General features: G+C 42.2%; 1 protein-coding gene across 6 annotated transcripts in view; it reads left to right on the top strand.

The window, feature by feature from the left end:
• LOC118358155 (spermatid perinuclear RNA-binding protein-like) overlaps positions 1–11276 on the top strand; it is a 59762-nt gene extending 48486 nt beyond the window's left edge. For 4 of the 6 annotated variants that reach the window (XM_035735645.2, XM_035735646.2, XM_035735647.2 and 1 more), the window contains 3 exons: positions 32–158; positions 260–310; positions 10318–11276. In XM_035735645.2, the coding sequence (XP_035591538.1) occupies positions 32–158; positions 260–310; positions 10318–10694 (555 nt within the window). In that variant the 3' untranslated portion in view covers positions 10695–11276. Of the gene's footprint in view, positions 1–31; positions 159–259; positions 311–3170; positions 4247–6955; positions 9868–10317 lie in introns of those variants that run through there. The other 2 variants (XM_035735650.2, XM_035735648.2) reach the window with 2 other exon arrangements.
• The last annotated feature ends 12503 nt before the right edge of the window (positions 11277–23779 follow it).

Genomic DNA, 23779 nt, shown 5'->3' on the forward strand with positions numbered 1-23779 from the left:
AACCGTAAAGAATGTGTATGTTTGTTTGCAGGTGAAGAGAACTGTGTCATCAACTGTGACTATCCCAGCCCATGCCCATTCCAGGCCTAGAACAAGGCCAGTGATGCATAGAGCACCCTACATCAGCGCTCCCCCCACCCATGGCTACCTCCCAATAGGTAAGACCTGGGGCTTGGTGTTTGTAAATGTGTGTGTTCGTTAGGTTGTCGCTATGTAAGCACTGCTCCTGTAGCTAAAGTTCCCTGACCTTTCTTTCCAGGCTATGGAGCTCCATATGGTTATGGTACTGCAGCTTCCCTCCCTGCCTATGGTAAGCACATTGTTCATACCAGAGCCAGGGCCAGCAGCTACTAGACAGTGTCACACATGCATGCGTTTCTTAAAATATATTTTTTGTATTTTATCCTAATCTTTCTCCCCAATTCTCGTGATCTCCAATCGCAATCTTGTCTTATCGCTGCAACTCCCCAATGGGCTCGGGAGAGGCGAAGGCCGAGTCATCCTTCCTCCGAAATATGCCCGCCAAACCACGATTCTAAATAACTCCTTGGGGCTGAGATCCAGCTAACGGGATCTATATGATAACAGCCAGTGAAAGTGCAGGGCGCCAAATTCAAAACAACAGAAATCCCAAAAATAAAATTCCTCAAACATAGAAGTATTTCACACCATTTTAAAGATACACTTGTTAATCCCACCACAGTGTCCGATTTCAATTAGGCTTTACGGCGAAAGCACCACAAACAATTATGTTAGGTCAGAGCCAAGTCACAGAAAAACACAGCCATTTTTCCAGCCAAAGAGAGGAGTCACAAAATTCAGAAATAGAGATAAAATGAATCACTAACCTTTGATGATCTTCATCAGATAACACTCATAGGACTTCATGTTACACAATACATATATGTTTTGTTCGATAAAGTTCATATTTATATAAAAAAATCTCAGTATACATTGGCGTGTTATGTTTAGTACTTCCAAAACATCCGGTGATTTTGCAGAGAGCCACATCAATTTACAGAAATACTCATTATAAATGTTGATGAAAATACAAGTCTTATGCATGGAACTTTAGATACACTTCTCCTTAATGCAACCGCTGTGTCAGATTTCAAAAAAGCTTTACGGAAAAAGCAAACCATGCTATAATCTGAGTACAGCTCTCAGAGCCCAAACAACCAAAAAAGAGATCCGCCATATTGTGCAGTCAATAGAAGTCATTATAAATATTCACTTACATTTTATGATCTTCATCAGAATGCACTTCTAGGAATTCCATTTCCATAATAAATGTTTGTTTTGTTCGAGAATGTCCATCATTTATGTCAAAATAGCTACTTTTGTTAGCGCATTTTGAAAAGAAATCCAAAGTCACGAAGCGTGTCCACTAATTGCAGACGAAATGTCAAAAAGTTCCATTACAGTCCGTAGAAACATGTCAAACAATGTATAGAGTCAATCTTTAGGATTTCTTTTAACATAAATCTTCAATAATGTTCCAACCGGAGAATTCCTTTGTCTTCAGAAAAGCAATGGAACGGGAGCTACCTCTCACGTGAACGAGCATCACGAGTTTGTGGCAATCTGCCAGGCCACAGACTCAAAGAGCCCTTATGAGCCCCTCCTTTACAGTAGAAGCCTCAAACAAGTTTCTAAAGACGGTTGACATCTAATGGAAGCCTTAGGAAGTGCAACATGACCAATGTCCCACTATCTTCAATAGGGAATGAGTTGAAAATCGACCAACCCCAGATTTCCCACTTCCTGGTTGGATTTTGTCTCAGGTTTTTGCCTTCCATATGAGTTCTGTTATTACTCAGACATCATTCAAACAGTTTTAGAAACTTCAGAGTGTTTTCTATCCAAATATACTAATAATATGCATATATTAGCAACTGGAACTGAGGAGCAGGCAGTTTACTCTGGGCACCTTATTCATCCAAGCTACTCAATACTGCCCCCAGCCACCCGTCCGCTTAACCCGGAAGCCAGTTGCACCAATGTATTGGAGGAAACACCGTTTAACTGACGACCAGTCAGCCTGCAGGCACCTGGCCTACCACCAGGAGTCACTAGAGCGCGATGAGCAAAGTATTCCCCCCCGGCCAAACTCTCCCCTAACCCGGACGACGCTGGGCCAATTGTGGGCCGCCCTATGGAACTCCCAGTCACAGCCAGTTGTGAGACAGCCTGGGATCGAACCTGGGTCTGTAGTGATGCCTCAAGCACTGCGTTGTAGTGCCTTGGACCGCTGTGCCTCTCGGGAGGCCCCGCATGCGCTAACTTTTCCAACTCACCTTGCTATTTTCTGCTTTCCTGATTCTTAGCGAGGGTGCTCAGATGCCGAACAGTCAAATGTGAGTGCCTTCAGAAAGTATTCACACCCCTTGACTTTTTTTCACATTTTGTTACAATACAAAGTGGGATTAAATGTATGTAATTGGCATTTTTTTAATCAACAATCTATACAAAATACTCTGTCAAAGTGGAGGTAAAATGTGTATTCGACCCCCTGGGGTCTCTAAGTCTGAGCTTTGCAAACCTGGATTCTTCAAGCTCTGTCAAGTTGGTCATTTATCATTGCTAGACAGCCATTTTCAAGCCGTGCCATAGATTTTCAAGCCCATTTTAAGTCAACTGTAACTAGGCTTCTCAGGAACATTCAGTGTTCAAACTCCCTAGTCCTTGCCAATGACAAGCATACCCATAAGAGGATGCAGCCACCACCATGCTTGAAAATATGAAGAGTGGTACTCATTGATGTGTTTAGTTGGATTTGCCCTAAACATAATGCTTTTTATTCAGGATTCTCTCCAAGATGGCGTAGCAGTGCAGACGTGTCTTTTTCGCCCTCTCGTGTACTTCTGTATTTTTGTCCTTTTTGTATATATTTCAATTTTATTTTCAATCTCTTTTCCATTTTAAATCAATTATACCTACCGGTAACCTTCCTCACCCAATGTGATACGGAACATTGGCTAACCAGCTAATTAGCTACAAGCTATTTAGTCATTGTCAGCAACGGCTAGCAGCCTTTACCTTCTGCACAGAGACCAGCCCTTTTTTTTAGCCTGGATAATACTTGCCAGCCTACCAGTATCGGACTGTTTCTCCACTACAACGCCAGATTCCTGCCGTAATCCCTGGACCATTTATCCTGATCTTCACAGCTAGATACCTGCCACTGAGTGACCCACTACCGAAGCTAGCCCTGAGCCAGGCCATGCCCCACCTCCCGGCCTACTCAGTTGTTCACCCGGACTCCACCCAAACACGGCTAGAATCCACTACTCCACCGGATCCTCGCCATAAGCTCTGGACCTTGGCACCGGATCACCGCTGCTACCAAGTGGCTATAGTGGCTAACGCCCCTGCCCCGAAGCTAGCTCCAGTTATCTGTGAGCCAGGCGCATCTCCCTGCTAGCAAACTACAACTAGAATACCTCTTTCGCCATCTGGCTTGGATCCTTTGTCGATACAGTGCCCCGCCGCACCACCATGACTGGTCTGCCCGACGAATACTCCATCATCCATTATCTGCCGACCCCAGCCGCGAACTCAGGCTCTGTGTGTAGTTAACCGACCCTCTATCCCCATTCATTGCCATTTTACCTGTTGTTGTTTTAGCTGATTAGCTGTTGTTGTCTTACCCGTTGTTGTCTTGGCTAGCTCTCCCAATCAACACCTGTGATTGCTTTGTGCATCGCTTTATGTCTCTCTCAAATGTCAATATGCCTTGTATACTGTTGTTTAGGTTAGTTATCATTGTTTTCGTTTACAATGGAGCCCCTAGTTCCACTCATACCTCTGATACCTCCTTTGTCCCACCTCCCACACATGCGGTGACCTCACCCATTATAACCAGCATGTCCAGAGATGCAACCTCTCTTATCATCACTCAGTGCCTGGGCTTACCTCCCCTGTACCCGCACCCCACCATAACCCTGTCTGCATATTATGCCCTGAATCTATTCTACCACGCCCAGAAATCTGCTCCTTTTTATTCTTTGTCCCCAACGCTCGAGACGACCAGTTTTGATAGCCTTTAGCCGTACCACCATCCTACTCCTCCTCTGTTCCTCGGGTGATGTGGAAGTAAACCCAGGCCCTGTGTTGTTGTCTGTGTCACACTGCTTTGCTTTATCTTGGCCAGGTCACAGTTGTAAATGAGAACTTGTTCTCAACTACCCTACCTGGTTAAATAAAGGTTAAATAAAATAAATAAATAAAAAGGACAAAAAGTTCATTTGTTTGCCCCATTCTTTGCAGTATTGTTCTGTACAGGCTTCCTTTTTACTCTGTCATTTGGGTTAGTATTGTTGATCCATCCTTAGTTTTATCCTATCACACCCATTTAACTCTGTAATAACTGTTTTAAAATCACCATTGGTATCATGTTGAAATCCCTCAGCAGTTTCCTTCCTCTCTGTCAACTCGGCGATTCGATCTAGCAACCTTTCGGTTACTGGCCCAACGCTCTAACCACTTGGCTACCTGCCGCCCCAAATGAGGGACTTTACAGAGAATTGTGCATGTGGGGTACAGCAATGGGGTAGTCATTCAAAAATCATATTAAGCACCATTATTGTACACAGTTAGTTCATGCAACCTTTCTGGTTACTACAGTTGAAGTCAGAAGTTTACATACACTTAGGGTTCTTGCATGCACTCCACAAATTTCTTGTTAACAAACCTATAGTTTTGGCAAGTCTGATAGGACATCTACTTTGTGCATGACACAAGTCATTTTTCCAACAGTTGTTTATAGACAGATTATTTCACTTATAATTCACTGTATCACAATTCCAGTGGGTCAGAAGTGTACATACACTAAATTGACTGTGCCTTTAAACAGCTTGGGAAATTCCATAAAATGTCATGGCTTTAGAAGCTTCTGATAGGCTAATTGACATCATTTGAGTCAATTGGAGGTGTACCTGTGGATGTATTTCAAGGCCTACCTTCAAACTCAGTGCCTCCTTGCTTGACATCATGGGAAAATCAAAAGAAATCTGATTTGTAGACCTCCACAAGTCTGGTTCATCCTTGGGTGCAATTTCCAAACGCCTGAAGGTACCACGTTCATCTGTACAAACAACAGTACGCAAGTATAAACACCAAGGGACAACCCAGCTGTCATACCGATCAGGAAGGAGATGCCTTCTGTCTCTTAGAGATGAACATACTTTGGTGCGTAAATTGCATATCAATCCCAGAACATCAACAAAGGACCTTGTGAAGATGCTGGAGGAAACCGGTATAAAAGTATCTATATCCACAGTAAAACGAGTCCTATATCGACATAACCTGAAAGGCCGCTCAGCAAGGAAGAAGCCACTGTTCCAAAACCGCCATAAGAAAAAATGGATTACGGTTTGCAACTGCACATGGGGACAAAGATCGTACGTTTTGGAGAAATGTCCTCTGGTCTGATGAAGCAAAAATATAACTTTTTGGCCATAATGACCATCGTTATGTTTGGAGGAAAAAGGGGGGGGACACCATCCCAACCATGAAGCACGGGGGTGGCAGCACCATGTTGTGGGGGTACTTTGCTGCAGGAGGGACTGATGACTTCACAAAATAGATGGCATCATGAGAGGGGAAAATTATGTGGATATATTGAACCAACATCTCAAGACATCAGTCAGGAAGTGAAATGCTTGGTCACAAATGGATCTTCCAAATGGACAATGACCTTAAGGACAACAAAGTCAAGGTATTGGAGTGGCCATCACAAAGCCCTGACCTCAAACCTATAGACAATTTGTGGGCAGAACTGAAAAAGCGTGTGCGAGCAAGGAGGCCGACAATCCTAACTCAGTTACACCAGCTCTGTCAGGAGGAATGGGCCAGAATTCACCCAACTTATTGTGGGAAGCTTGTGGAAGGCTACCCAAAACTTTTGACCCAAGTTAAGCAATTTAAAGGCAATGCTACCAAATACTAAGTGAGTGTATGTCAACTTTTGACCCACTGGGAATGTGATGAAAGAAATAAAAGCTGAAATATATGATTCTCTCTACTATTTTTCTGACATTTCACATTCTTAAAATAAAGTGTTGATCCTAACTGACCGAAAACAGGGAATATTTACTCTGATTAAATGTCAGGAATTTAGAAAAACTGAGTTTAAATGTATTTGGCTAAGGTGTATGTAAACTTCCGACTTCAACTGTACATGATCCCATATGTGTTATTTGTCAGGTTTGATTATTTCTATTATTCTACAATGTTGAAAATAAAGAAAACCCCTTGAATGAGTAGATGAGTATACTTTTGACTGGTACTGTATGTTCTAAGTTGCATTTGAATGGATAGACTACAATTTGTTTATTGTCTTTGTAGGTTTTCTCTCGAGGATGCCTTCAGTAATGTTCCCTGTCATGAGATTGTCCCCAGCCTCTCCTGTTTTCTGCCACTACTACCCATTTTAGGATCGGTGTTCACCCCCATGTGTACAACTCAGACAGGGAACCTTTAGAAATATATATGATTTATTTTAGTTTTGTATGATGTATATATTTATAGGTACAAAAATGGTTGAATGCATAGTGACATTAATCTTGTTCATCAGATATTGATTGTCCACAAATGTTTGTTATAGATTAAGAACTAAATACTTAAGTTTAATTGGTTACTTGATTTGTTTGAGACTTATTTTGAGATATATGTTTAGAAATTATACAATGTGTCATATATTATTCATCAGTTGAGTACCAGTACTTGACTTGCATACCATTCTGAAATTCACAGCTAGACCCAAGTCACCACTTTTTCATATCCACCACAATCCTCTACCACTCTTCACCTAATCAAACACACGATTTTTCCATAATCAAACCGCATCATTATCAAAATGTGCCTCTTCGTTTATGTAACACTGCCTCCTATAGGCCACGGCTGTAACCACAGTTTCTCTGCTCCCTCCACTTCTTTCTCCCTCTCTCTTTAGGCGGCCTGTACATTGACAGTGCCTTTTACCAGCCACGGCCTATTGCCACTCCTATTATAATTCACCTGGGTCCTCAGGATCTCTTCTGATCTCAACAGCCAGCATGGGATCTCATTTGACCTCTGCTCTCTAGAGCCATCAGGGGACGACTAAGTTTTGACTTAGCTTCCAGTTTCCTGTCTGACCAGGCTCTCATTACCTTATTAAAGGGAAAATCGGGACCCATCTCTGAGCAGACATCAATCCAAGAAGAAGCAATACATCATCAGAGTTGGAATTATTTCCCAATATATTGCAATACTTGACTTTAGCTTCAAATCTACTTGGAAATAGTGGAAATGGATTGGCACAACACTGCAATATTCATGTGATATACACTGAGTATACCAAACATTAAGAACACCTTCCTAATATTGAGTTGCACCCTCCCCTTTTGCCTTCAGAACAGCCTCAGTTCGTCAGGGCATGGACTCTACAAGTTGTATAAAGCATTCCACATGGATGCTGGCCCATATTGACTCCAATGCTTCCCACTGTTGTCAAATTAGCTGGATGTTCTTTGGGTGGTGGACTAATCTTGATACACACGAGAAACTGTTTAGCGTGAAAACCTCAGCAGGTTTGCAGTTCTTGACACAAACCAGTGTGCCTGGCACCTACTACCATACCCTGTTCAAAGGCACTTAAATCTTTTGTCTTGCCCAATTAACCTCTGAATGGCACTTACTTATAATTATTATTACTATTATTATTATTACTTAAAAATCATACAATGTGATTTTCTGATTTTCTCTCACAGTTAAAGTGTACCTATGATCAAATTTAAAAAGCCTCTACATGCTTTGTAAGTAGGAAAACCTGCAAAATTGGCAGTGTATCAAATACTTGTTCTCCCCACTGTATATACAATATTTGTGTAATTATGGGTGTGTGTGTTTGAGTATGTTTAACCCAATAAGGATACTATTTGTATTTATTTATAATACTTGTCAATTAATGCGTATTTTACCACAATGTAAATGCATTTATATCAAGCACCTTTGTATACAATATACACAACAGTGTATATATAGAAGTTAATTTGCATGTATCATTTGTACGTACTGTACAGTAGAAACAAGTCTTTTTGTATTTAATTCCAAATTTAACGGTGTAAACAGAGAGTCGACTCATCCTAGTCCAATGTAATGTTTTCAAAATCTATTAGCAGCAGTTAATAGCAGTACTCCATTCAGGGCAGCACATTGACATTATGTCTACAACTCAGAAATTAATAGCGCTCTCAATTTCTCTCTGTTTCCAACACACACACACACATAATCTTGTAACAGTGTGCAAGACATGAATGTAACTTTCAACTTTTCTCATATCCAAATCAAAGTTTATTGGTCGCGTACACATATTTGCAGATGTTATTGCAGGTGCAGCGAAATGCTTGTGTTTCTTGCTCAAACAGTGCGGTAATGCCTAGCAATAATATTAATACACACATAAGAAATGTCAGAAACCGGAATCTAAATATGTACGTACAGTGCATTTGTGAAAGTATTCAGACCCCTTTACTTTTTCCACATTTTGTTACGTTACAGCCTTAATCAAAAATGTATTAAATCATTTTCCCCCTCATCAATCTACACACAATACCCCATAATGACGAAGCAAAAACAGTTTTTTAAAACAGATACCTTATTTACGTAAGTATTCAGACCCTTTGCTATGAGACTCGAAATTGAGCTCAGGTGCATATGTTTTCCATTTATCTTCCTTGATGTTTATACAACTTCATTGGAGTCCACCTGTGGTAAATTCAATTGATTGGACATGATTTGGAAAGGCACACACCTGTCTATATAAAGTCCCACAGTTGACAGTGCATTTCAGAGCAAAAACCAAGCCATGAGATTGAAGGAATTGTCTGTAGAGCTCCTAGACAGGATAGGGTCGAGGCACAGATCTGGAGAAGGATACCAAAAAATGTCTGCAGCATTGAAGGTCCCCAAGAAAACAGTGGCCTCCATCATTCTTAAATGGAAGAAGTTTTGAAACACTGAGACTTCCTAGAGCTGGCCGCCCGGCCAAACTGAGCACTTGGGGAGAAGGGCCTTGGTCAGGGAGGTGACCAACAATCCAATGGTCACCCTTTCAAAGTTCCTCTGTGGAGATGGGAGAAGCTTCCAGAAGGCCAACCATCTCTGCAGCCCTCTACCAATCAGGCCTTTATGGTAGAGTGGCCAGACGGAGGCCACTCCTCAGTTAAAGGCATATGACAGCCAGCTTGGAGTTTGCCAAAAGGCACCTTAAGGACTCTCAGACCATGAGAAACAAGAATCTCTGCTCTGATGAAACCAAGATGGAACTTTTTGGCCCGTATGCTAAGTGTCACGCTTGGAGGAACCCAGGCACCATCCCTACGAACAAGTCCTTGAGTGGCCCAGCCAGAGCCCGGCTTGAACCCTATCGAACATCTCTGGAAAGAGCTGAAAATAGCTGTGCCGCAACGCTCCCCATCCAACCTGACAGAGCTTGAGAGGTTCTGCAGAGAAGAATGGGAGAAACTCTCCAAACACAGATGTGTCAAGCTTGTAACATCATACCCAGGAAGACTTGCTGTAATCGCTGCCAAACGTGCTTCAACTGAGTAAATGAGTAAATGGTCTGAATACTTACGTAAAAGTGTTATTTCCTTGTTTAGAAACTTTAGCAAATGTCTTTAAACAAATATTTTTTGCTTTGTTATTATGGGATATTGTGTGTAGATTGATAATAAAACATTTAATCAATTTTAGGATAAGGATGTAACGTAACAATGTTTAACAAATCAAGGGGTCTGAATACTTTCCGAATGCACTATATTTAAAGTGTATATCAGTGGAGGCTGCTGAGGGGAGGACAGCTCATGAGAATGGCTGGAATAGAGTGAATGGTATGAAAAAAAAACATGGTTATGTTTATGTTTGATATCATTCCATTCACTCCATTCCAGCCAATATTATGAGCTGTCCTCCCCTCAGCAGCCTCCACTGAAGTATGTAAATATATATACATATAATGGTGTGTAAGGACAGTATATGAATAGGAAAGGTGTGTACAGCAGTAGTTATAATGGATGAGCCATGACTAGAATACAGTATATACATATAAAGTGTAAAAACAGTATGTAAACATTATTAAAGTGACCAGTGTTAAATGACTAGAATGCAGTATTATTAAAGTGACCACTTTTCAATGACTCTATTTACATGGGGCAATATTCTCTAAGGTTCAGGGCCAACTAGTTTAACAGTCTGATGGCCTGGAGATGGAAGCTGTTTTTCCACCTTTTTTTCTCCCCTTTTCTCCCCAATTTTGGGATATTCAATTAGTAGTTATAGTCATCACTGCAACCCCTGTACGGACTCGGGAGAGGCAAAGTTCGAGAGCCATGCGTCCTCCGAATCACGACCCTTCCAAGCCACACTGCTTATTGACACACTGCTCGCTTAACTTGAAGCCAACCGCACCACTGTGTCAGAGGAAACACCATTCAACCGGAGACCATGTCGGCATGCCTGACCCGCCACAGGAGTCGCTAGAGCGCCATGGGACGAGGACATCCCGGCCAGCCAAAACCTTCCCTTACTCGGACAACGCTTGGCCAATTGTGCATCGCCTCATGGGTCTCCAGGTTGCTGTCGGCTGCGACACAGCCTGGGATCGAACTCAGATCTGTGGTGACGCCTCAAGCACTGCAGTGCCTTAGACTGCTGCGCCACTGGTGAGGCCCCATCTCCACCTTCAATGAACAGGCCGTGGCTCGGGCAGGTGAGGTCCTTGATGATCTTCTTGGCCTTCCTGTGACACAGGGTGCTGCAGATGTCCTGGAGGGCAGGCAGTGTCTGCAAGTAATGCATCTTTCACCAGAGAGTCTTAGATTCTTTTTGTTGTGGTTTATGGCAATGCCTGAACTTGATCAAATGCTGCTGGTATTGAATATACAATTCTGGGTAGAATGTATAAATGTATAACCAAAGTTTGTTTTACATATGCACACACATCTAGTGTGCTTATGGTATTACACATTCGATCCATTATTTTCTTTGAGCAATATTCAGATGGACTTAGATTGATTTTTGTTTACGTTTTCTCTTTATCTCTGTAGGAATCTCTTTGTAAAGCACAACACAACTATTTCCGAAACCTGAACATTCCTTCACAATGGCAGCTTTCTGTTATACCCACTCATTTTCTGGACATTCTCCATTCTGACCTTTTTGTGAATGTGTCTTATTGCACTCAACTATGTCTACAGTCTTATGAGTGTCAGCTCAATCTGTTAATTAATAAAGGGATGACTATACCTGCTATTTAGTGATTACTGCTCTTGGACTTGAATCCATTCATCCAAATGTCTTTTATAGGCCTCTTATCATCTAGAGTCGAGCTCTCCACAGTAGCAACTAGAGCCCGTTGCTTCCAGCCTTACCCACTTTAAAAGCTTGTCCTGACGTTCACCCCGAATGGGAAACAAAATAAGCTTTAGTTTCATCAGCAATGACTGGACTGACAAGCGACTGCCTGACACGGAGGAATGGTAAACTCATTCGATCCTACACATCCTACCTTCTCGATCCTTTGCCATTCTACCTTCTCCCTGTGACTCTGTACCAATAAAATATATACATTTTTAGTTATCTCCTTTTGGTCTGTGACTACTGATGATATAGACTGGATAGAGGAAAGTACATTTTGGTGCACCAGTTGGGTATGCTGTACATATCCATTCCTTTAAGATCAGTGGTCTCAAAATAGTCTGACCATAACTAGATGTGTATACAGTGTAAATATACATTTACATATGTAAATAAGTTCTTTCAGATTTGTATTTTTAATACATTTAAATACAAACAATGCTTTGTCATTATGGAGTATTTCTGTGTTGATTGATGAGGAGGAAAAAACTATTTAAACACTTTTAGAATAAGGCTGTAATGTAACAAGGTGGAAAAAGTAAAGGGGTCTGAACATTCCAAAGGCACTGTGTGTGTATAATATATATACAGTACCAGTCAAAAGTTTGGACACACCTACTCATTTAAGGGTTTTCCTTTATTTGTACTATTTTCTACGTTGTAGAATAGTGAAGACATCAAAACTATGAAATAACACATATGGAATCATGGAGTAACCAAAAAAGTGTCGAACCAGTCCAAATATATTTTATATTTAAGATTCTTGAAAGTAGCCACCCTTTGCCTTGACATTCTCTCTTGACATTCTCTCAACCAGCTTCATGAGGAATGCATTTAAACATGTTCCCATGTATGCTGAGCCCTGTCTCTGCGGTCTAACTCATCCCAAACCATCTCAATTGGGTTAAGGATGGGTGATTGTGGAGGTCATCTGATGCAGTACTCCTTCACTTTCCTTAGTCAGATAGATGCTCTGCATCTCACAAAGATAGCGGTTTGAACCAAGAATCTCAAACATGGACTCATCAGACCCCAAAGGACAGATTTCCACCGGTCTAATGTTCATTGCTCGTGTTTCTTGGCCCAAGTAAGTCCCTTTCTTATTGGTGTCCCTTAGTAGTGGTTTCTTTCGACCATGAAGGCCTGATTCTCGCAGTCTCCTCTGAAATGTTACTTGAACTCTGTGAAGCATTTATTTGGACTGCAACCAGATATCCTCTGGTCTGATGAAACAAAAATATAACTTTTTGGCCATAATGACCATCGTTATGTTTGGAGGAAAAAGGGGGAGGCTTGCAAGCCGAAGAACACCATCCCAACCGTGAAGCGCGGGGGTGGCAGCATCATGTTGTGGGGGTGCTTTGCTGCAGGAGAGACGAGTGCACTTCACTTCACTGGATGACATCATGAGGAGAGAAAATTATGTGGATATATTGATGCAACATCTCAAGACATCAGTCAGGAAGTTAAAGCTTGGTCGCAAATCGGTCTTCCAAATGGACAATGACCCCAAGCAAATTTCCAAAGTTGTGGCAAAATGGCTTAAGGACAACAAAGTCAAGGTATTGGAGTGGCCATCACAAAGCCCTGAACTCAAACCTTTAGAAAATGTATGGGCCGAACTGAAAAAGCATGTGCGAGCAAGGAGGCCTACAAACCTGACTCACTTACACCAGCTCTGTCAGGAGATTTGGGCCAAAATTCACCCAAGTTATTGTGGGAAGCTTGTGGAAGGTTACCCGAAATGTTTGACCCAAGTTAAACAATTTAAAGGCAATGCTACCAAATACTAATTGAGTGTATATAAACTTCTGACCCACTGGGAATGTGATGACAGAAATAAATGCTGAAATAAATCATTCTCTCTCCTATTATTCTGACATTTCACATTCTTAAAATAAAGTGGTGATCCTAACTGTATACTGTATATGGCTCTAGTGGAGATTAGTTGCTGTATGGAAGTCATTATTGAATAGGCCTATTTAGAGTGTTTACCAGTTTAAATAATTATTTCTGGAGTTACAGGTCAATGAAGAAGATGCTCGGCTATCAGTTTCTCGGGGGCTTCATCGCTGTCCTCCTGTTAGCCAGTGGCCCTAAGTGTAACAGGATCCTGAAGGGCCAGGTTCTGTTCTGTTTTTAGCATGTGAAAGAGTTGCATCATAGCACTCCCAAGCCAAAGCCTTTAACGGTGTTTTGTAAATATACGCTCTGCTCCAAACCACTGAGAACAGATTACTGAAAGGGCCCCAATCCTTATGAGTTGTGGCATAGTCAGCATCTCCATCCCCTTACAACTCTATGATCACGTAGGCAACTGCCTTTTGGTTGGTCTTTTTTTTCTGCCAAAGTGGCCGACCAAAGTCAATTATTCCCAATGCATCCTGGACCCAGATTAACCCTGGTCCTGGATCAAATTGTTCTCAATAGATTAATCTCTGTCTGAGAAAGTAGCCCATAGTCTGTACAGGCCCACACATTAATTTATACTATTGAGAGGCAGAGGGAGTAACAAGACTTGTCCATTTTTTATTCCAGTCCAGACCAGCAGTGGTCTCCAATCCACGTAACAGCTTTCATGAGAACTCTCCGGACTCCATCAGCAGATTTGTAATTACAAACATGACCTCAGGGATTACCTAAAAATGTGCATTCAATCTCAATTAATTAGCACAGCAACACACTCGATTCAACTAATGTAAATTTGTCAAGGGCTTGACGACAAACTGAATTCTTCTGCTGCTCTATGTTCGCTACATACTTAATTGAAGTAATTTGTATTGACTTTAAAATGTGGAGTTGTACTAAACAAAGTCATCATTGATTGGATCATCTCCAACCAATCAGAGTATCAAAGCCAATGACACATTTTCAAAACGCTGCTTTATCCACGTGTCTCATGGCTCTGGCCAACCCCATCGGTTTCTGGGACCAATCAGAACGATTAGAATGTGTTTGCGTTCTACAAATCGTTGGGAGGTACTCAGATCCAGACTCATTGCGGAGATTAAACTAACGTCCATGGGTGTGGCATAGCTGCTCGCTGGAGCTAGGAGTTTCGAGTAAGGCAGGAAAATGTTATGGTGCTGTGCTGGACCCAAAACCTGCACAACTGGGAAAGGCACTGTTCCCAAAATAATGTTTAGATGTTGTGTGTGGCAGCAGCCCCTCTATTGGCCTTCACCCTCAATACATGATCGGGGTCGTCAGTGGAGGTATCGGTTTAGGTTTCTCTGGCAGGATGGTAGGTAGGTAGTTTTCAGGCCAGTATCCTCCCCTTGTCACCCCTGGGCTAGGGTAAGGGTAACAGTGCAAAGCATTTGGTTTAGTATTGGTTGCAGTCAGAGAGCAGTGAGCGGATGTAGTATCTTGTGTTTTTTAAGGATTGTCTACATATAACTTTGCATTCTGCCTAATTCATTCTTGTTGGCTGCGAGAATGAATGAAATAAATCACAATGTGCATATTTAACTGGAGGTGGGCTGCATACCAAGGCACGTACTGTACAGTAGTGCATACTGGAAATGTGTGATAAAATGTTTTCCGTTTTCTTATGGTATCTAGTAAAAAAAAGAATAAGATTCACCTCATTGTATCCTGAAAATATGTAGTAGGCTACAGTGGGTTCATGCCACAGTAATACATCATATCCACTAGATGGCTCTGGTTTTCTCCAGTTCTTATCAACTGTTAAACATTTAAATAGTTTTAAACAGTTTTTTATGCCTCTGTGATAAAAAAAATTGTTGTACGATACACAGTACAATGCATGATCCTATCATCCCCTTTTCAATGGATAGCATACAAAGTCTATTCAAATCTTACTCTGATAATGTTACTGTGGTAACATAGAGTCAGCAGGGAGTGAATGGGCTGCTTTGTTTTGCTCTATAAATCACTTGCACTCTAATGAGTTTATAAGAAGTCCTTTTAAAGTAACTGTCCAGTGAAAATCTCACTTTTCATATTCTGTTAACACCCAAATAATGTTGACTCATCCTAAACTTTTATTTGTGGCCACATTTAAGAACACGTAAAGCTGCAATGTGTAACTTTTTGGGTGACCCAACCACATTCACATAGAAATGTGTTATTAGTCAGTCATTCTCATTGAAAGCAAGTCCAAGAAGCGGTAGATCTGTTCTATGTGCATTTCTATGCTTCCCGTTCGGAAGTTTAGTTTTTACGTGATTTTCATTCGGTTTTATACACCAGCTGAAAATACAATATGTTTGGTTATTGAAAATATATTTCACAATGGATTAGATGGTACAATGATTCTCTACACTTTGTGCTTGTATTGCTTGTTTTTTCACATAAACTGAAATTAGGCGAACCAGGATTTTAGCAACCAGGAAATGGCAGAGCAATTTCTGCATTTTGCACCTTTCAAGGGGAACTGCCTCCTAGAACCAACTTCTCTGGTTATAAACAGCCTATAAGGCATCAATTTGAGTCAGAAACATTAATTATGGTGTCAAAATTGACCAAATACTGTAATTGGATAACTTTGGTCATAATGTCAGTCTCGTCCCAAACGAGATTTGTAAGTGAGTGTGTCACGACGTGTATGGATGGGTTGGGTATGGATTATTTACCAGGCCACATATGTCCAATAGCCCCAAGACAACAAGGTGTGGTCCGCACCCAGCTGCCATGTGTTGGGAACATGTTGTCAAGTCTGGAATGCATGCACACTTGCTCGGCATAGGAGTGAAAATGGGCTTCCATAAAGCTTGTGCAAACATCTAATGCTTTCATAATATTGCTCAAGATGGCAAGGAATGGATTACATACAACAAACGTACGACATGATGGCTGTGACTGGTGTGTGGTGAGCAGCTAGCTAGCCAGCTACGATACTGTGATGTAACTAGCTAAATATATAGCCTCTCCCTAGTGTGTAATGTCCTAGAAAGGAAGATTTCTATAGCTAACGTTGCACCTGACAATACGATTTGATAGGATGTGGTTACGATGTGGTTTCAACTCAAACTTGCTAGATAAAAAGATCAAATTCAATTTTATTGGTCACATACATGTTTAGATCCCTCTGAGCTAACTAGCCAATTCATTTAAACTCAGACAAAATATATTGATAACTAACATGAATTTGCAAGTTAGATAGCTATCTACTTTTATGAGAATGGGCATGTTGTTTGGGTTATCACTTGCTCTTGATAACTCAGGCTTGACGGCATTCTACATTTGCTATAATGGGACTTGGAGTCATGATATAGAATGGTGCTGGAGGGAATAGCAGCCGTTTTAAGGGCTCCTGACCAATTACGCTATTTTGTGTGTTTTTGTTCCCACTGATCTTGACTTTTTTTGTACATAATGTTTCTGCCATCATTTCCTATTACCAAATAATGCTCCTGGATATCAGAACTATGGTCAGTAACCTCGATTTGGATAAGGATTTCTATTTCAACGAGTCGGTGGGCAAAGAACAAACTGCTCATCCCGGACCAGGCCCAAATCCCCGATACTCAAAAAGGGTAGAGGCGGCGTTATAGAGGCCAGCGTGCGGGATACCTGATGAGACAACATCGGAGAGTGGATAAACTAGAGGTGAAGTGGTCCAATGAAGCGGATGCTAAACTACAGGACTGTTAAACTACAGGACATATTCCAGCAGTGTCTGGAATATGTTTTGGGATTCAAGTGATCTCCTTCAGGAGTTTACAACATCAGTCACCGGCTTCATTAATAAGTGCATTGGCAACATCATCCCCACAGTCTCCGTACGTACATATCCCAACCTGAAGCCATGGATTACAGGCAGAATTACTTTCCCAATGTTCCTCAAAAATGCAGTGTATGATGTACGATTTTGTATCACAATATCACATTTTTCGACACAAGACCGAATCCAGGTGATGACTCACATTTACATGTCGGAGGTCCAGACGGATTACCATGACGCGTACTCAGAGTATTCACTGACCAGCTGGCAAGTGTCTTCACTGACATTTTCAACCTCTCCCTGACCCAGTCTGTAGTGTCTACATGATTCAAGCAGACCACCATAGTCCCTGTGCCCAAGAATGCCTAGGTAACCTGTCTAAATGGCTATCTCCCAGTGGCACTCATATCTGTAGTCATGAATTATTATTTTAATTTTATTTTTATTTCACCTTTATTTAAACAGGTAGGCTAGTTGAGAACAAGTTCTCATTTGCAACTGCGACCTGGCCAAGATAAAGCAAAGCAGTGTGACACAGACAACAACACAGAGTTACACATGGATACATCCGCCACGCTAACCCTCAACACTTTGGCTCCTTAGGGGTGTGTGTTTAGTTCCCTCCTGCATTTCCTGTTCTTATTTTTAGTCATTTTTGGGGGTTACTTTTTACCCCTTTTTTCTCCCAATTTTGTGATATCCAATTGGTAGTTACAGTCTTTTCGCTGCAACTCCCATGCGGACTCGGGAGAAGCGAAGGTCGAGAGCCATGCGTCTGCCAAAACACGACCCCACCAAGACACACTGCTCTCTTAACCCAAATGCCAGCCGCACCAATGTGTCGGAGGAAGCTGACAACCGGAAATCAGCGTGCCCGGCCTCCAGAAGGAGTCGCTAGAGCGTGATGGGATAAGGACACTCCAGCCGGCCAAACCCTTCCCTGACCCAGACAACGCTGGACTAATTGTGCGCCGCCTCACGGGTCTCCCATGAGGAGACAGCCCGGGATCAAACCCTGATCTGTAGTGACGCCTCTAGCACTGCAATGCAGGGCCCTAGACCACTGCACCACTCGGGATGCCTGCACTCCCTGTTCACCCACGACTGCGTGGCTGCGCACAACTCCAAAACCATCATTAGGTTTGCTGACGACACAATGGTGGTAGGCCTGATCACAGACTGGCTATAGAGAGGAGGTCAGTGACCTGGCAGTGTGGTGCCAGGACAACAACCTCTCTCTCAATGTCAGAAAGACAAAAGAGCTGATCGTGGATTACAGGAAATGGAGGGCCGAGCATGCCCCCACCCACATTTACGGTGCTGTGGTGGAGCCGGTCGAAAGCTTCTAGTTCCTCAGTGTCCACATCACTAAGGAATTAACATGGTCCACACATACCAACACAGTCGTGAAGAAGGCACAACAATGCCACTTCCCCCTCAGGAGCCTGAAAAGATTTGGCATGGACTCTCAGATCCTCAAAAGGTTCTACAGCTGCATCATTGAGAGTATTTTGACTTTCTGCATCACCACTTGGTATGGCAACTGCTTGGCATCCGACCACAGGGCGCTACAGAGGGTAGTGCATATGGCCCAGTACACCACTGGGGCCAAGCTCTCTGCCATCCAGGACCTCTGTACCAGGTGGTGTCAGAGGAATGCCCTAAAAATTGTCAAAGACTCCAGCCACCCAAGTCATAGACTGTTCTCTCTGATATTGCACGGCAAGCGGTACCGGTGCACCAAGTCTGGAACCAACAGGACCCTGAACAGCTTCTATCCCCGAGCCACAAATGCTATCTGGAATTTCTGCATTGACCCTATTTGCAACTATGTTGAGTCATTACATACGCTGTTGCTACTGTTTATTATCTATCATGTTGCCTAGTCACTTTACCCTTACCTACAGTTGAAGTTGGAAGTCAGAAGTTTACATACACTCAATTAGTATTTGGTAGCATTGCCTTTAAATTGTTTAACTTGGGTCAAACGTTTTGGGTAGCATTCCACAAGCTTCCCACAATAAATTGGGTGAATTTTGGCCCATTCCTCCTGACAGAGCTGGTGTAACTGAGTGAGGTTTGTAGGCCTCTTGCTCACACACGCTTTTTCAGTTCTGCCCACAAATGTTCTATGGGATTGAGGTCAGGGCTTTGTGATGGCCACTCCAATACCTTGACTTTGTTGTCCTTAAGCCATTTCGCCACAACTTTGGAAGTATGCTTGGGGTCATTGTCCATTTGGAAGACCTGCAACCAAGCTTTAACTTCCTGACTTGAGATGTTGCTTCAATATATCCACATCCTTGTCCTACCTCATGATGCCATCTATTTTGTGAAGTGCACCAGTCCCTCCTGCAGCAAAGCACCCCCACAACATGATGATTTTCACTTTTCGTACCAAAGTATGTTCATCTCTAGGAGACAGGACGCATCTCCTTCCTGAGCGGTATGACGGCTGCGTGGTCCCATGATGTTTATACTTCAAATTTATTTATATAGCCCTTCGTACATCAGCTGATATCTCAAAGTGCTGTACAGAAACCCAGCCTAAAACCCCAAACAGCAAGCAATGAAGGTGTAGAAGCACGGTGGCTAGGAAAAACTCCCTAGAAAGGCCAAAACCTAGGAAGAAACCTAGAGAGGAACCAGGCTATGTGGGGTGGCCAGTCCTCTTCTGGCTGTGCCGGGTGGAGATTATAACAGAACATGGCCAAGATGTTCAAATGTTCATAAATGACCAGCATGGTCGAATAATAACAAGGCAGAACAGTTGAAACTGGAGCAGCAGCATGGCCAGGTGGACTGGGGACAGCAAGGAGTCATCATGTCAGGTAGTCCTGGGGCATGATCCTAGGGCTCAGATCCTCCGAGAGAGAGAAAGAAAGAAGGAGAGCTTGCGTGCTATTCTTTGTCCAGATGAACGTGGTACCTTCAGGTGTTTGGAAATTGCTCCCAAGGATGAACCAGACTTGTGGAGGTCTCCAATTTTTTTTCTGAGGTCTTGGCTGATTTCTTTTGATTTTCCCATGATATCAAGCAAAGAGGCACTGAGTTTGAATGTAGCCCTTGAAATACGTCCACAGGTACACCTCCAATTGACTAAAATGAGGTCAATTAGCCTATCAGAAGCTTCTGATAGCCATGACATCATTTTCTGGAATGTTCCAAGCTGTTTAAAGGCACAGTCAACTTTGTGTATGTTAACTTCTGACCCACTGGAATTGTGATACAGTGAATTATAAGTGAAATAATCTGTCTGTAAACAATTGTTGGAAAAATGATTTGTGTCATGCACAAAGTAGATGAACTAACTGACTTGCCAAAACTAGTTTGTAAACAAGAACTTTGTGGAGTGGTTGAAAGATGAGTGTATAGAAACGTCCGACCTCAACTGTATATGTACATTTCTTCCCCAATTACCTCGTACCCCTACACATTGATTTGGTACTGGTACCCCGTGTATACAGTGGCAAGAAAAATTAGATGAACCCATTGGAATTATCTGAATTTTTACATTAATTGGTCATAAAATTAGATCTGCTCTTCATCTAAGTCACAACAACAGACAAACACAGTCTGCTTAAACTAATAACACAAATTATTGAAATGTTCTTGTCTATATTGAAAACATAATTTACACATTCACAGTGTAGGTTGGAAAAAGTATGTGAACCCCTAGGCTAATGACTCCAAAAGCTAATTGGAGTCAGGATTCAGCTAACCTGGATTTCGATCAATGAGCCGAGATTAGAGATGTTGGTTAGAGCTGCCCTGCCTCATAAAATTTGATGTTTGTAATTTTTGTGTGTTATTAGTTTAAGCAGACTGTGTTTGTCTATTGTTGTGAATCAGATGAATTAGATGAAAATCAGATCAAATTATATGACCAATTTATGCAGAAGCACAGGAAATTCCAAAGGGTTCACTTTTTCTTACCACTGTATATCCAAGTTGTCGTAACTCATTGTGTATGTATTCCTTGTGTTGTCATTTTTTCTTTAACTATGCATATCACTGTTACTTCGTAAACAACAGGTTTAGACTGTGACAAATAAAATGTGATTTAATTTGATTTAAGAGATATGGAACTATTGATCTGTAGAATCTCATTATGTATGGAGGTAGTATGTCAGGTATCCAGACTTGTTTTAACCTTTACTGGTTTTGGTCTCAGAAAAGGTTATTTGCCAGGTTTAGATTAGACCACATTGTGGGTGATAGTGATGCGTGGGTTGACTCATAACCCACAGACCCCGCGGTTATATCTGTGGGGTGGGTGGGGTTTCAGTCATAAAATATTGTGTGGCTTTATGGTGTCATAACTCTCCTGTGATGATCTGAAGGATCAGGCTACAGCGGGTCCACTCTACAGCGTGCTCTCTCTCGTAGAGGGGGAGAGCGGGAAGTTGGCCTATTTTATGACTGTCGTAAAATACGCTGCCTCTAAGTGTTCGAGATTGGAATGTACGAATGTGGAATGTAAACTGTGGAACACAGAGAGACACTTGGACAATCAAAAGTTTGAATAATTATACAATATTTCTATTTTTGAGAATGTGGGAATGGTCCGTGGGTATTTAAAGAACAATCCTGTCAAAGCTGCTTCATTTGGTGACCTCATGGTGACCTCATGAATGACAGGAGACCCACATTACTGTATCTCTGTTTGTGTACACGTTTCAATGATCAGATTTTCATCTAGATGTTGAATAAAATTAATGAGTAAGTATGAAACTAGTTGTGAGAAGATGTGATGTTGGCCTTCTAAATAAGATACTTGTTAAGATGTAAAGTTTTATCTAGTCAGTGGCGACGCCCACGTGAGCATAGACTTGGTCGGCGTCATGGAACGCCCCCTTCTTCCACTGAGTATAAAACCCACTTCCATGAAAATGCACATTAGACTAGAAAACACGCAGCTGACGCTACATGTGAAATTTACATTTACATTTACATTTAAGTCATTTAGCAGACGCTCTTATCCAGAGCGACTTACAAAGGTTATACCACTTAAACAATTCTCATGAGACCTATACAAACGAACTACAATGCAGCAGAATACCACCCATAGGTACAATCTGGTGGAATTCCAGAAAGGTCACATGCTGCAGAGCGACTACCCAACCAAGCAACCGGAGCCAGTACTCAAAGGAGTGAAGATGATAGAAGGTTTCAGACTTTGCCTCCCTCATGTGTCTCTCAGTTTTCTCCTCTTGGCCATTCGGCACTGAGGACTGAGGAATTCCGCGCCAACAAAGCCAAAGCTTGGCTTCTGCTCTTGGCCTTTCGGCCCCAATTTCCCCACAGGATGAAGCCAATCCTCTCCACCCACTTGGCGCGGAATTCCTTGACAAACTCATCAAAAATGTCCCCACCTTTGACCCCATTCCAGGTCAGCCAAACGATACTGAGACATCCCTAGCTCGCATAGAGGACGCATTGGATGGCTACCCGAACGCTACGGGTTCTGACAGGGTTTACCTGTTGAAGCGAACGTCGAATAGACACGTGACGTGGTTCATTCATCTACAACAGCAACACGTGCTAAACGACTATGCTAAACTTGCCACAGATTTGAAATGAGAATTTAGTGGTTCTGCGACTCCGATAACTCACTGGCTAACACTGTCAAACAAGCTCAGAATGAACACCCACAAGCTTACTATCATAGGCTTCGTTCAACTTACTTTGGTCTACTCACTGAAACAGGAATGGAAGAGCTGTTACCATTCAAACAAATGTTACTGTTGAACATGTATCCCACCTTCATTACCTACGTTGGCTTGCCTATCTTACAACTCAGAGAGCTTGCAAGCACAGATTTTGAGGCATCAAAAGTTTGCAACGCTAAGCGCCCTGACAACTCGGTTTTGAAGTTTGACCAGGAGCACTCACTCCAGTTAGAGGGTGCATTATCGGGTATTGGAGCGTTGCGAGATTACGCACAACAGCGGTTTCTACCATGAAACCACGAATCCAATGACCACCGCTGTCGAAATAACTGTAAAGTACTTCGTCATCGAAACGGCTACCGCTACAATCGACCTGTTCGCTACGTTCCTGCACCCAACCCACACAGTGTCAGAGCACAAGGGTAACAAAGGGTTAAAGGACGATCAAACCGTAGAACAATGTTCTCTAGAAGTTCCACTGCGTGAAGAACTAAAGCGAGAATAATTTGAGAAAAGGGTAATAGATCATTCACAAAGACTAGACAGGGAATTGCTGGACACCAGGTCCACAGGAATTAAGACCCTGATCAAGGACATTAAAAAATCGAATTTCTCCTGCTCTCACTTAAAACCCTATAGAGGGCCCGCTCAATCAAGAAACAAGCCCACAGGCCTTGTCTATAGACTCTGATACAAAGGTTGCAAAGAAAAAGGTTAAAAAAAGCTCTGTTGAAGCCAAGTCCACTCAAAATCCGAAAAGTCCATCTGCCTACACCTTGAACAGAAATGGCACATCACGTCATCGTTGTGAACGCCCACTCCACTTTGTGGGGAATATGTCCACTAAACGCAACCCTCCATAGAACAAGAACATAGAACCCGCCATTCAGGAGGAAAGTTATTAGAAGTCATAAACTATGATCACAACGACTGTTTCAGTGCTTAGAGAGTACTTCCGTCGTGAGGTTAGCTCCTCCGTGGATAACATAGCTATGAAATAGACTCCTTCATTCCT

The sequence above is a fragment of the Oncorhynchus keta genome, chromosome 25, assembly GCF_023373465.1.
Source record: "Oncorhynchus keta strain PuntledgeMale-10-30-2019 chromosome 25, Oket_V2, whole genome shotgun sequence".
NCBI lineage: Eukaryota > Metazoa > Chordata > Actinopteri > Salmoniformes > Salmonidae > Oncorhynchus > Oncorhynchus keta.